Genomic DNA, 13105 nt, shown 5'->3' with positions numbered 1-13105 from the left:
GTGAGCACACAGGTACGCAGAGAGATACACCATCTGTCGCAGTGCCCCAGACCTCTCTAACTCCCCTCGTTCGCACGGGGCTAGTCCCCGTGATGTCAACTATATTTTTTGTGCTCACCCTGTAAACAAGAATGGGTTTGAGCCTATATTGGACAAAAAAAAAATAATCCCACCTCTCCCTTGCTTTGCAGTAAGACAACTATTTTCTTTTATTTGTATGTCCTGTTTTCACAAATATGACAAGCTCTTCGACACTTCTGAGCAGTTCTGCATCCTCATGGCCGAGGCACCATTAGCAGTCTCTTGAAACTGCAGCTGCCCCTGAAAGGTCTGCACAAGATGCCACGCATGCCGCAGCCACAGCAAGCAGATCTGGCAAACGCAACTGTTCATTTCCAGGAGCAGGATACACAGACACCCTGCAGTGTAGATACGCCCCTTATTAGGATTTAAATACCAAATCCTTGTGCCTCGTAGGACTGTGATATACTGAAGCTTCACAACAAAGCAACATACCTTCGAACAGTCCAGAATATATTGGTACGGAGAGATTATTGCATAATGGCATCAATATTTTATTTCTGATGAATTTTTTATCTCAAATTTACTGCTCCCATAAGTAATAGACAGTAACTCATCTGCACCATAGTTACTTATGTATTATGTATTGCATGGTCCTGGCAGAATTTCTGAAGAAAAATCATTCTTTTAAAAAGAAAAAAAATAGCCCTTTCAATGACAAATCCCAGCACTCAACAGCAGTATTTTGCTGAAACGCTTTTTACCAAAGTTTAAAAACTCTCTACTAAATTGTAATGTATATGTTTACTAATCTCGTAATTCAAAAAGAAAGTGGCCTGACAGCTTCTAAGCACATTGTAATGTTATCTGCAAGGACAATGAATTATGCATCTCTCATAGCACTACGTCTGACAAAACAATACTGATCCCAAGGCTGTGGGATCCCAGAGATCCACCCAGTTGATACACAGAGGGTAATGCAACAGTGCTGTTTTACCGCCCTTGTAGTAAGAGGGTGCAAATATTTGAATATGATTTTTTTATATGAAGAGTATAAAAGATGAGCTTTAATTTATGCAAAAGGAGAAGAAAAAATCAGGTCAATGGTTTGTAATTATGGAGCTTGCTGGACATTTTGATCAATTTTAAACAATGCTCTAATCAAAGCACCCTGAGCAAGTTCTTAAGACTCCTATCATATGCCTTGAAGGCACCTGAGAGACGTGGCTGAACTGCCTTCTGCAGTGTTTTGGTTTGGTGTTTGTTTTTTTTTTTTCTGACTTTGACAGAAGTAAGTGCTCTTTAAATATGCAGTCAAACCTCTCTGGCTGCTGACGATAATATTTTGCAGTGTTCGTAGTTAATACCGGGCATTTTAACTAATGGTACCCTTCACTGGAGAACAGCAGTACACAAGTTGCGCACTTCACAGCTATTGCTCTTTCCCATAGGAACATATATTGTTCCTATAATGGATGCCAAATGTATTCTGCTCCTCCTCAGCCACGAAAGGGGGAGGGGGGGAGCTCAGCCACCCCAGCACATCCCTGCCTCTCCAGGGAAGGCAGCAGAGTACTCATCTCCCAGGCCGCGAATCCAAAGGAGGCAGCATTCATCATTTCTGCATTTTGGAGCCACCTTCAATACGTTTTCCCTGTCGTGCCGCAGCCACCCATTCCTCAGTGCAACTACATATTGCGGAAAGTGGGGCAGAGCTGGTGAAAGGGGGGAGTTTCGGGGGCTGGTTCCATGTGAGATACATCTTGGTACCCCCAGAAAGCATCAAATAGGAAATCCTACAAGAAGATCCTTGCAAAGGCTGGCTTTTTCCACGATGAGCTCCCACTGCATATTATATACACTGCAGCAAGGAGCCAGTCCCGTGCCTTCAAACCTCTACAATTAAAGTCCTTTCAATTAACTGGCATTTATCCTAAAAATGTCACATTATTTCCAGGCAGAATAATTCCGCATTATGGAGCTGAAAATGAAATAAAGGAGCATTTTCAGGTTGCTAACTAAATTGTAGTGGCAGTAAAGCTTACGACGGCTGAGAAGGTATTCCTGTATCAGGATCTTACACCTTTATGGATAATACTCTCTAGACAGAAAAGTTCTCATATTTGGTGTTAGCCCAAAGAGAGGCCTTTTGTTTTATTTTAAGCCTGCTTTAACAAATCTACTTTTCAGTTATCCAAACACATACAGTAAGTGTTATCTAGATCACAAGAAATTACTTTAAATCCTGTTCGCATTCAAACGACACCAAGTTTATTCTAAAGAAGACGGCTTAGAGCACACATGGATCTAGGTGAGAAATCAAGCCTTCTCCAAGCATGAAGAGAAAAATATAGCAAGAAGTTAATCATCAGAAGGCAGCTTCCAGGAGAAGATGGAATGTGGATGTTGTTGCATAAATGCCCTTCTTTATGTTAAGTGCATTATTTTACCCAAAGCAATACACATGTGAACCTGACACAAGACAGACACGTCCTATCACCAAAGCAGAGACCACTGCTAGATCCTCTGCACCCTTCCTCACCAATTCTCTCTTGTGCAAGGCTGGAGGTCTGGCCATGGGTTGTTAGATGATGAGAGCATGGCACATCTCAACAAACGCCATCACCAGCTGCAGTTAAATACCAAGTACAGTGCCCACTGCCATGCAGTCACCATTGCTAGCCAGTAATAAAGGACCCAAATGGGCTGTTTCTTTTGCACTTCATCTCCAAGACTAAGAAAAGGAGGAAACACCAACATCTCAGCATAAAGGAGCTGAAATTATTTCTTTTTGAAAAGAAGATACCAGTTCCTTACGAGAAGGGTCCCCCAAAACACAACATTAAAAAGACTCAAGCCTATGTAATTTTTAGCAAACGCCAGCTGTGGTAAAGAAGTAGTGAAATTACAAAGAGAAAGGAAGGCTTGTGACTCTGGCAAAATGTCGTTAGGGAATTTCCACTCATGCTGATTTATCTTTTATTTTTTAAGCAATAATTTAGAAGAGTGGCATTGAAACTCTGACAGGTCACAAAACATTTCCTGAATTAAAGACACAGATCACAGGCGTGACATGTTCCTGTCAGAGGGCTGAGTTCAAACCTGTACTTTATCACTTACAAAAATTAATAGTGTATCTCATACTTACCTTTTGTTGAATCATCTTCAATCGGTTGTTTGAACAAAGTGATATCCTTAAAAGTGCACAGGAACAAAACCACTTTTTCATGCTCATTTCTTATAGGTGCAATTTGCATGTAGAACCAAACTGGGGTTCCTGAAGCAAAGAAAAAGGTGATGTTGGACTGTGTTGTAGCACAAACTGTCCCCAGCCCATACACAGAATATTTCATTGTTTGTATGTTACTATAACACACATGTAGTTGAGGACCATAACTAGATAATTCCATGTCTTACAGATCTTTCAATTTTACCTCCCCAAAGGAAAACAACATGTTCCCATTTTTACAGATCCATTAAAATAGAGAAATGCTACCAGTTTAATTATCTGATAAGTAGAGACAGGAGGCTTTATAAATCTCCATTCAGAAATAAAATACATTACTCTTCCCTTCATGCTCTCATTTTTTCCCAGCAGGTCTCACAAACTTAGTGTCTGCAGGGTAGGAAGGTAAGAAAAAATGGATGGATGGTATCTTTGAATCCTTCTTTACATAGCATGGAGCCATCAAATCCAAAACTGATACTTCAATTTTGATGCTACTCCGTTATTTAAGAAGAGCTTAGGTAATCCAGACACAGAGTCTAAATGCCCTATCAGGACAAATCAGGAGATTCAATTTCCTTTTTGTGTCTCAGGTCATACCCTCCACCTCCTCATTGTCCTGCCCAGTGGAGCACTCTTGCAATGCAGTTATCTCTACTTAGCTTTTGAAAACAATATAAAATATTTTTCGAGTCCTACCACTCATCAAATAAACCACTGAAAAATGTCTGCAGTGTTGGAGTGGTTAGCACGGCTTTTGGTAAGTCCTCACACAGGGCTCCTGCAGGCGCTCAGGAGCTGAAACTGTTGTTTCCTCCTAGGCTGAAACGCACGTGGCACTCCCCCATGGACACGCAGGTCTGCTCTGTAAGGGGCGAAATCCTAAAAGACTTTAAGCCATTTGCTTAGAAACACCCTGTTCACCTGCAGGGACCTGAATGTCAGAGATGCTTTCCATCCAGCAAAGGTCCATGCCCACGGCTGTGTCCCCTCCCTCCCAAACTTGCACCTACACACACTGCACTATAAATGCCTTCACAGCCAGCTAATTACCTTTGGGATTTAATGTGCTTTCAGCCAGTTGACATAATGGCTTTTCTCCTGAGCTGCCTGAATGCCAGCCTGAGAGCTGACACATTTGAGACAAGCCACTGGCCCACTGTTATCCCACGGGCACCACTGCCCCCCCCCAGATCTCCTCTAATGCACCACGCTTGGGAGCTGTGCCAGCAACTGCAGGATAGATGCCCAGAGGGCAATGAAACACATTTGGACTAGGACTACTGTGGGGAAGGTTAAAATCCACAAGGGTTCATGACAAAATTCAGCATTGCTGAACTGGGATTAAACCAGTAACTCACTAGCAGTAAACTGGAGAAGTGGGAGAGATGGGGGATTGCTTTTTGTGACAATTCCAAAGCCATTATGCTGATTACTTGATTATCTCAATTCCCAGTTGCTAACCCAAGATAAAAGACTCTTTTCATAACTTCTAAAACAGAGTGCTGCAGCTCTCTGGAGTAATACTGTACTTGCGCTTATACCTGGCAACTCATCGGCACCCTTTGAAAAGCTCTGAAAGTAAGTAGGCAAAATAACCTGTACAACAGCACTGATAAAAATCAAAGACAGAGGCAAGGTACCTACTGCTGGAGAAGCAGCAATCTGGGCAAAAGCAGGCAAAGAGGTTTCCCGAGTATTACCATATATATATATACACACACACACATATGTGCATATACACATACATATGTATGCATGTGTGTGTGTATATATATATATACACACACACACACATATATGCATGCCTAACATGGTTGCTAAATATTTGGGTGGGTGGAGCTGAGGACTGTATGTGAGGGAATGCAGCAAAGCAGAAGAAAGTTGCTGCAAAGTTTCAGGCCTGGACCTGAAACCTGCTAGCTGGGTTAAAACGCCAAGGGGGCGCGTGAAGTCAGCAGTCGTGTGGATGCTGCCGGAGAGCATCAGTTCTTAAAGATCATCTCTGTGCCGAAGGAAAGAAGGATGGGAAAGCAACCTGAAAGATCTCAAAATCTCCCTCTGCCAAAAGAATAAAGGAATGGGTGAGAAAGAAAAGGTTGTGCCACATAATCAAAAATGCACGGTACCTCTGGACCTACAGTTTAAATACATGGACAGGAGGGTGCTGCTTCGACAGCACTGCAAGCTCCACGCAGAAGAGAAGCAATAGGCAAGGTCTCTGCAGGTGATAAACACAAGCCCTTCCACAGAGTAACTGCCTACATTTTGCAGAATTCATATATATGAATATGCAGAAGTATATTCATTCATACCAACAGATACCATTCTTTATTTCTTTATCTGCTCCAATATTCAGCCTGACGAATAAGAAGGATAAGCAGGCAGTTTCTTGAAGAACCTTCTTCTGCAAGGCTCAGAGTATGACAAACGGAAGCAAACCCTAGGCAAACCAGATGCTGAACTGGAGCCAAAAGGTGAGCCTATTAATCTTAGCCAAGATTAGCTCAATCTTAGCTCAAGAGGTTGAAGTTTTGGGCTTCGGGTGATGGAGAAGGAAGCTGAGAACAGATGTTATGGATGGGAACTGACTCAAGCCTGAGGAGAAATATGAGGACTTTTCCATAAAGTCCTTCTGTAATCCTGCATAACTTATGGAGAGTATAGGCTTGGAGATCTGAGCAAAGGTGAAGGTTTTTATTTAGGCAACTGTAGCTCAATAAATCTCTGAAGCATCATCAAGCTCCAGCAGGCAATCCACAAGCCAAAGCAAAAAGCGACTGGCTTGTTATAGGAAAGTCACCCAGAGAAGGCTTTTCTCTTTTTATGCTGAAATAAAATAGAAAGGTATTTAGTTCAGGACTGGCCCATGCTAGAGCAGGAGCTGCCAGCCCAGTTAATAAGAGAAACCAGGGTCAGGGAGAGCACCAGCTTTCTGGGATCATCTTTGGAAATCACATGGACAGTGCTGGGCACCACCACTTGCAAAGATACCCAGCACAAGCCTGTCCTGGGAAACTGCCCTAATGTGAGGGGACATCCAGGTGACCTGCACAGGAAATGGGCAGAGAAGCAAAAGATCTAGAGAACAGACACATCCACATGCTGAGGACCTGAAAAGAGGTCACTTGGACTCTCCAAAGCACCTGCAGAAACAGCCGTATTTCAGAGCCACTCTTGCTTCTCTTTTTAATTAAAGTGTTGGCTAAAATGCTTTGAAGCAGGCAGAACTGGAGAAATCTAAAGACATTTCCTACTGTTTAAGTGCACATACAGGAAGATTTAGTCTAAAAAGGGAAAGTGGAAATAAAGCATACAGCATGTGAGTTTGTTTCAAGAAGACAAGGTATCCAGGATGCTCTCTTCAATGTCCTGAGAGGTTTATGTGAGTTTGCAGAGAAATGGGGCAGTCAGGCACAGTTAGCTCTTTCTTGAGGCACACCATTACCTTCCCTCAGCCACAAAAAGCAGAGGAAACCTCTAGCCTCACCCCAGCAAGGTGCTCCATGCCAGCACTGAAGTCCACTCAGGGGGCAACGTGGCCTCAACTACTGGGCTCCAGGCAGCTGAACCAGGGGGAAAGCTCCCCAACCCCACAACAGCTGCATCCTTTACTGGAAAGCCAAACCGCAGAATGTATCTCCGTCAAGATTGCTCTTGGCTTGTGTGTGACATGGCCTCCAACCCAGTCAACTAGACTTGTTCTGCTCTGTGGAGAGGAACCAGCTTTTCTGGAGCACATTTCATCTGACAGTTTTGGCTTTCTACCTTGGGAAGATGGCCTGTGTCAGTAGAGGAGGCTGCTCATCTCCACTGACAACAGCAAGAATTTCAACCGCTAGCCCAGGAGAGATGTCCACACTGCACAAGCCCAGCGTGAGATCACACAACTGTGCGGGTTTTGCTTAGTATGTGCTAGAATGTTGATAAGCCCCCCGTATGTGTCAGGAGAGAAAACGTGACTGGCTTGACTCACGGTTAAGATAAACTGAAGAAAAACTTCCCTAGTTCTGGCAACCTCCTGTAAAACCAATGCCACCAAGACGAAGGGACTTAGGTCCTACATCTCATTAAGTTACAAAATTCCCTGGTTTTCTAAATAAGCCTTGGGCTATGCAAAATTTTAGCACTCTCGCTAGAGCTCATACGTGTTGGTTTACACACCGCAGAGGCACTGCTGGGAGCATCCACTCACGGCAGCCAGGGTCCAGGTTCTCACTTGTGGAGACACGGGGGTGTTTCCTGAGGGATGTGGGGAACCCTCATTCAGGATTTCTTTTCACTTAACCCAGTCAGTTTCCCTTCAGGGAAACAATCCTCAAAACTAAATATATTTTGGAAAGAAGGAGACAGCAGGGAACAGCTATTCTTGGCAATCTGAAGACTCGTCCTGAAAAAAAAAGCTCTTTTCTTGAGCTGTGGCAACCAAAATACCCATTCCTTCTCCAAATCTTGCCCCAAATGTACCCATATGTCAAAGTGAAAATTTATTTTAGTCAATTATATACTTTAAATATGCACCATCACTCCCAACACTATACACAAATGTATACATACTGTTTTTCTTGTAGAGGAGAATTTCAAAGCAGTTTGACTCATAGTTGTCAAAAGTCTGTCTGACTTTTTCAATGGTCTTCTTGTCTGTCAGTTCACCATACATAAAACTGAAAAAGAAAAAATGTTTCTCTTTTTTCTAGAGAAGCAGCAACTTTGTTACAGTCACTTTAAACCACGCCAGCATTGGAGATGCCATTAACTGTCATTTTCCGAAGTTTAATTATGATTTACACTTCATTTAAATATTTAGAGTGTCCCAAGGAAACCTACAATAGTGAGTAACCATGACCACCTTTTTACTGTGAACAACAGCAAATAAATCAATGTTTCATTAAGTGCTTTTCTGAGCATATCTTTAAGGATATATGGTTAGAAAAAGAGGTGATAGCCTATAAAACCGTTATTGCCACAGCTGCAGGCCATGAGAATATTGCTGTCAAAACAGAGAAAACTGAACAAAACCTCTAAAACTTCCCAAATTTTGCTCAATCCTCTTGAAAAGGCTTCTGGAGAAGGAATCAAAACTACTACAGGTAAAGGCTGTTCGCTGAATCGATGGCTACAAATTTAATCTTGTCAAGATGCATCTGGGACAATAAGATAATCGGAATCCTTCTACTAAATATCAATTACAAAAGGAGGGAGGATTTAACCAATAAGAAGTGATGACTGTAATGCTCTGCAAATTCAGCACAGAAAGCAAGTGTATGAGTCGTCTCAGTGTAGCTACGTCTGCACTGCTACCAAACATAACCAAATTCACCCTCTTTTTCCTTATTGTATACTGCATTTCTTTAATATTTCAGTGAAAATACAAAAAAAAAAAAAAACCAACCAACATTAAAATGTTTTTGGAGACTCATCCCTCTCCAGACTGAGACTATAAAAATAAAATTTTAACTCTGCTATTTCTTGCCACTTGACCATCTCATCTTTGCATTCTTTTCCAGGTCAGACTTTCAGCTGGTGTAAGCAACCCCAACCCCCTGACCTTACTTTTGAAAGCCTTTGTAAGGAAACAGCCAGGCTTTTATTGTCATTCTTCCCTGGATTAAAAATAAGCGAAGACCACTCTGTGCAAATTCCCAATTACAGAACTGAAGGAAAATGGAACACGGGATAAAAGCTTTCAGACACTTGGATGAATATACTCTTAATTGATCAGATTTTTTTTTTTTTTTGCATTTTCTTTGTTCACAAACAGTTTGAGCTCCAGCTGAAACCTACAACAGACAACCCTGAGAACATGAAAGAGAAAAGAAAAGCTATCAGTGCCTCTGTGGTTTCAATGCAGCTTCTCTTTTATTGATCAACAGACCTCCAAAGGTTCAATAAACATTTATTTTATGTCTACTCTTCTGAAAGAAACAATAAAACAGCATAGTGGTTAGTGACTCGGCAAGCATTAAAATACTCAATGAAGGCCAGACCATGAATCTTTTCTTTACACAGCCAAGCGAGGGAGGGGATGGGGCTGCTCCCAGAATAAGGTGCTGCCCAGCATGGGTGATGGAGGCAGACATGGGGCAGCAGAGTAAATACAACGTCCGTATGTCACGACTGGCGCTTCTTCACCAGCAACACAGGGAGAGCTATTGCTAATGACAGGTCATAATTGTTACCTTTGGGACAGCAATATAATGGAGATGCCACTATGACAACTGACGTCAGGAAATGGTTTTACTTAGCACAAGGCTCTCATTAAGGTACTGCTTATCATTAACATACACGGCCGTCTTTAGGAAATGCAAAACACAGCCTACTGCTCATTTTCAAATGACCTGCCTTTCTTTCCCGAGTTCAGCTGATAACCTTTTATAAGTTTATAGGTGAGATGACAACAAAAAGAATTTGGCTTCATTTTTTTTTAAATCTATGCCTTTTTTAATGCACTGATGAGGTAAAGCAGATTGCTCTCCTGTTTGCAAGACAAAATAAGAGCTGCTAGTTTTCACATGGCCTGTTGTGCAACTAAATTATCTTTTTTGTTGTTTTCTTGAGATTTAAAACAATGTTTCTCTTAGTCCTGAAGGAAAAAATAACAGAAATTTGTTAAAGTGCATGACTTTAGGGGGCTTATAACACAGAAAGTCATCATTAGTTAGTGTTAAAATGACAACTCGTTGGCGTTCTGAGTGATGGACAATACCAGTTAGCACTGCTGAATACAATCGATCAACTTTATGTTTTAAATTAAAGGCAGCTTATTATTGCAGTAAACCTGTAATACCCAAACCTTACATTATTTTCACATATAAAGAGACATTTTAAAGGCTTGTGGAATAATAAAAACATTTTTCAGAAGGCGATTTTTAACAGCACCAAAGAAACCTCAAAGCCACTCGATGTGTAAGTTATATAAGATCTTTGCTTATCACAGGTTTAATTTAATTTAGTCTGTCCTCTTTTGTACACATAGAGGGACTCCTACTTCTTCAGTCAATCACACTGTCTTTTTCTGCCTCATGTTTTTTGTTATTTAGTGCTTGTCGAGTGCCTTCAGTGCAAGCTGTACAAGACAGAAATATCAAAACCACCCTGCTACTGGGAATCTTACTACCTAGAAAATAGACTTATCAAAGAGAAACAAGACTTACTGAAATACTCAGAGAAAGGCACAATCTTAGATAATTTTCTCATCTCTGAAACAGACCACTTGTCATTTAAGATGCCTGGACTCCCGCCTGCCTTTGAAAGCATCCCTCGGCACAGAAAAGCCACATCTGAAGCGTTGTATCGTGCTCTTCTGTCCTTTGTCAGGATCCAGAGCAGTGGCATCAGAACAGCTCCAGGTCTGCAGTGCGTGCCGGGGCGGTATTTAACAGCTGTTTGTGAGGAATTACCCAGGATCGAGGACAGGTGAAGCACAGAAGGTATATGATCCTGCATCCAATTTACAGCTCTGTTCATCCAAAAGGGTTGAATGAAAAGGCATCAATTACAAAAGACAAACATCTACCCGGAAGGAGCAGCAAATACAGACACACATCAACAGCTTCAAGACTTTGCACATTAAGGAGCAGGCACCATTTCTGAGGAGAAACGGTGCAGGTCCCTGGGTCCCACTGGCATGCTCAGCTAGGTTTCTTTGCACAGCTCTGGCAGCGCAGGGAGCCCTTCTCACGCACACAAAAATCAGGTCATGGAGGTGACATCCCAGTATCAAATCTAACCCTTTTCAAGTCCAGCCACACTGTATCCACCGTGCAAAATCCCGTTTCTTTGAACACGGTGGGAATTTTGCCGTTAGCTTCACTGGAGCCAGGATTTCACTCGCAGACTTTTTTTAGTCCCACTTGAAATAGCAGTAAATCAAAACAAGGGAGAGCAGAGACGCTGCAAGTGTTTCAGTGGAAAAGCTACCTGTAAACAACTGCTTCAGCAAGGAGATCCAATTCCCCTCCCTGTACAGCTGGCAGGCAACACACAAACAGCACCTAAGAGCAGGTTTCCTCTTCGAAAACAAAACCAGCAACCAGCTACTCCCAGCCAGGCACAAGGCTCTCAGGTGCAAGGAAGGGTAAGCAAACCAAAGCCTGGAGCAAATGCCAAGTGTAAAATGCCAGAGTAGGTCTACTAACCAGCCACTCAAAGGGTGCCTGCTCTTCTGAAGGCTTGCCAAGAATACGGAGTTTAACTGATAAGCAACAATATTTAGAAAACACTGATATTACTTGCAACGTTAAACTGGGGTTTAATGTTTTATAACTCTTTATTATTTCAATGTATTCATGAAGACGTACACTGTTATGACCGTGGGCAACTGGGCATGAAACAAGAGGTTTTCCTGCGTGCTGGCTGCCCTGTCGGTGCACCTCCAGGCAGAGTTTTTTTGCGTGGCTAATTGAAGGTCAGAGGTGTCACAATTGCAGATGCCCTCTTCCTCCTGGACTGTCAGCTCATTTTCGTTTGGCACAGCAATGCTTCAAGAGCACACAAGTTCTTTCACCTAAATATCCTGTGCATTTTAGCACTCACTCATACCAATTATTCTATATATCAGCCCCAGCCATACATGCAACTTCAGGTGAAATAACACACATTGATTCCCATTACGCAATATTCAAGTAGCCTCACCCCTATGTACCCTGGGCCTTTTATACACAGTCCGTGAAACTGGGGAGACTGGCACTTGTACTGAGGTATTTCTAAGTGATTTTCCTGCCAATGGGCACATTGTTGCTGATTGCAAAGATGAGAGAAGTGCAAAACCAAAGGGATTACCAGTTTGTCACAGGACTAACTCATTGCCAGAGCTGGAACAAAAACCCCTCGCACCTCCAGTCCATCCACCCCTCCCTGAGACCGCTGTCAGCCGAGACCACCTGAGACCAAATATCATGAGGATGTATGAGCTGCCCCAGTGTAGGGTATGGGGTGGGACAGACAGAAATAGGATATAGTGAATTCCTGCTGGACTACCCTGGAGAAAAGCATGGGTGAAAGCTGACGTGAAAGCACTATATCTTATAGGCAGGGGCAAACCTACCCAATACTGAGAAAGTATTTTTGTCCGTTATCATACTCATGATCAGTAACAATGACAATCATTGTTGGGGCTAGATTTACATTGTTTGTATCTGTGTTATTTTTCTTCGGTTGGATTTTTGGCACTAAAAAGCTGGAAAAACAGACCCTTCCAAAACCTACAATAATGGTTTTGGAAGCACTCTTACCCCAGAGCACTTGCCTTAGAATAGTAAAGCAAACATTATATATAAAGCAATTTTTATGTATTGTGTAATCTGGGCTTAACATAGCAAATGCCGACTGAGAGCCTCACTCCGAAAATAGTATAAATAATGACCCCACATATAAAAACACCTACAGTGACACTCTGCTGAACAGGCCTAAATAGGCACCATTGGCCTCAAGACTATTTTCCATTCCATACAGCTGCACAGCCCTTCATGAGAGAGCAGCTCCAAAGACATTGCTCTGGAAGGCACACGCTGCACGTCAGACCACGCTGAAAACCTCTCCAGCTCTCCTTTAACCTGCAGAGACTGGGTTGTCTCCTAAAAAGCAGGAAACATCACACTGCATATATAACTCCACCAGCTAAGACCCAGACACAAAACAAGTGCTGGCCATGCTTCGAGTGTAGAGAGGTCTCTCTAAAATCCAGATATGGAGATACAGAATGATGATAAAAGGAAAAAAATAAATATATGTCTCTCTTTGCTACCACTCTCATTTTCCACAATAATTCCTCCTTGAATTTGCATCTGTTCGATTCACCTGTAGGATCCACTTGCGTGTGATCAAAACAGGATCCTTACAAGCAGTAACTAGAACCCA

General features: G+C 42.4%; 1 protein-coding gene across 1 annotated transcript in view; it reads right to left on the bottom strand.

Moving 5' to 3' along the window:
* Positions 1-13105, bottom strand: part of KCNH5 (potassium voltage-gated channel subfamily H member 5) — a 165632-nt gene that overhangs the window by 137079 nt on the left and 15448 nt on the right. Inside the window, exons 3-4 of the mRNA XM_063333555.1 lie at positions 7805-7911; positions 3170-3298 (exon numbers count right to left, since the gene is read on the bottom strand). Coding sequence (XP_063189625.1) covers positions 3170-3298; positions 7805-7911 — 236 coding nt within the window. The remainder of the gene's footprint in view (positions 1-3169; positions 3299-7804; positions 7912-13105) is intronic.

This window comes from Chroicocephalus ridibundus, chromosome 4 (assembly GCF_963924245.1).
Source record: "Chroicocephalus ridibundus chromosome 4, bChrRid1.1, whole genome shotgun sequence".
Lineage (NCBI taxonomy): Eukaryota > Metazoa > Chordata > Aves > Charadriiformes > Laridae > Chroicocephalus > Chroicocephalus ridibundus.
This window is presented reverse-complemented; position numbering and strand designations above follow the sequence as displayed.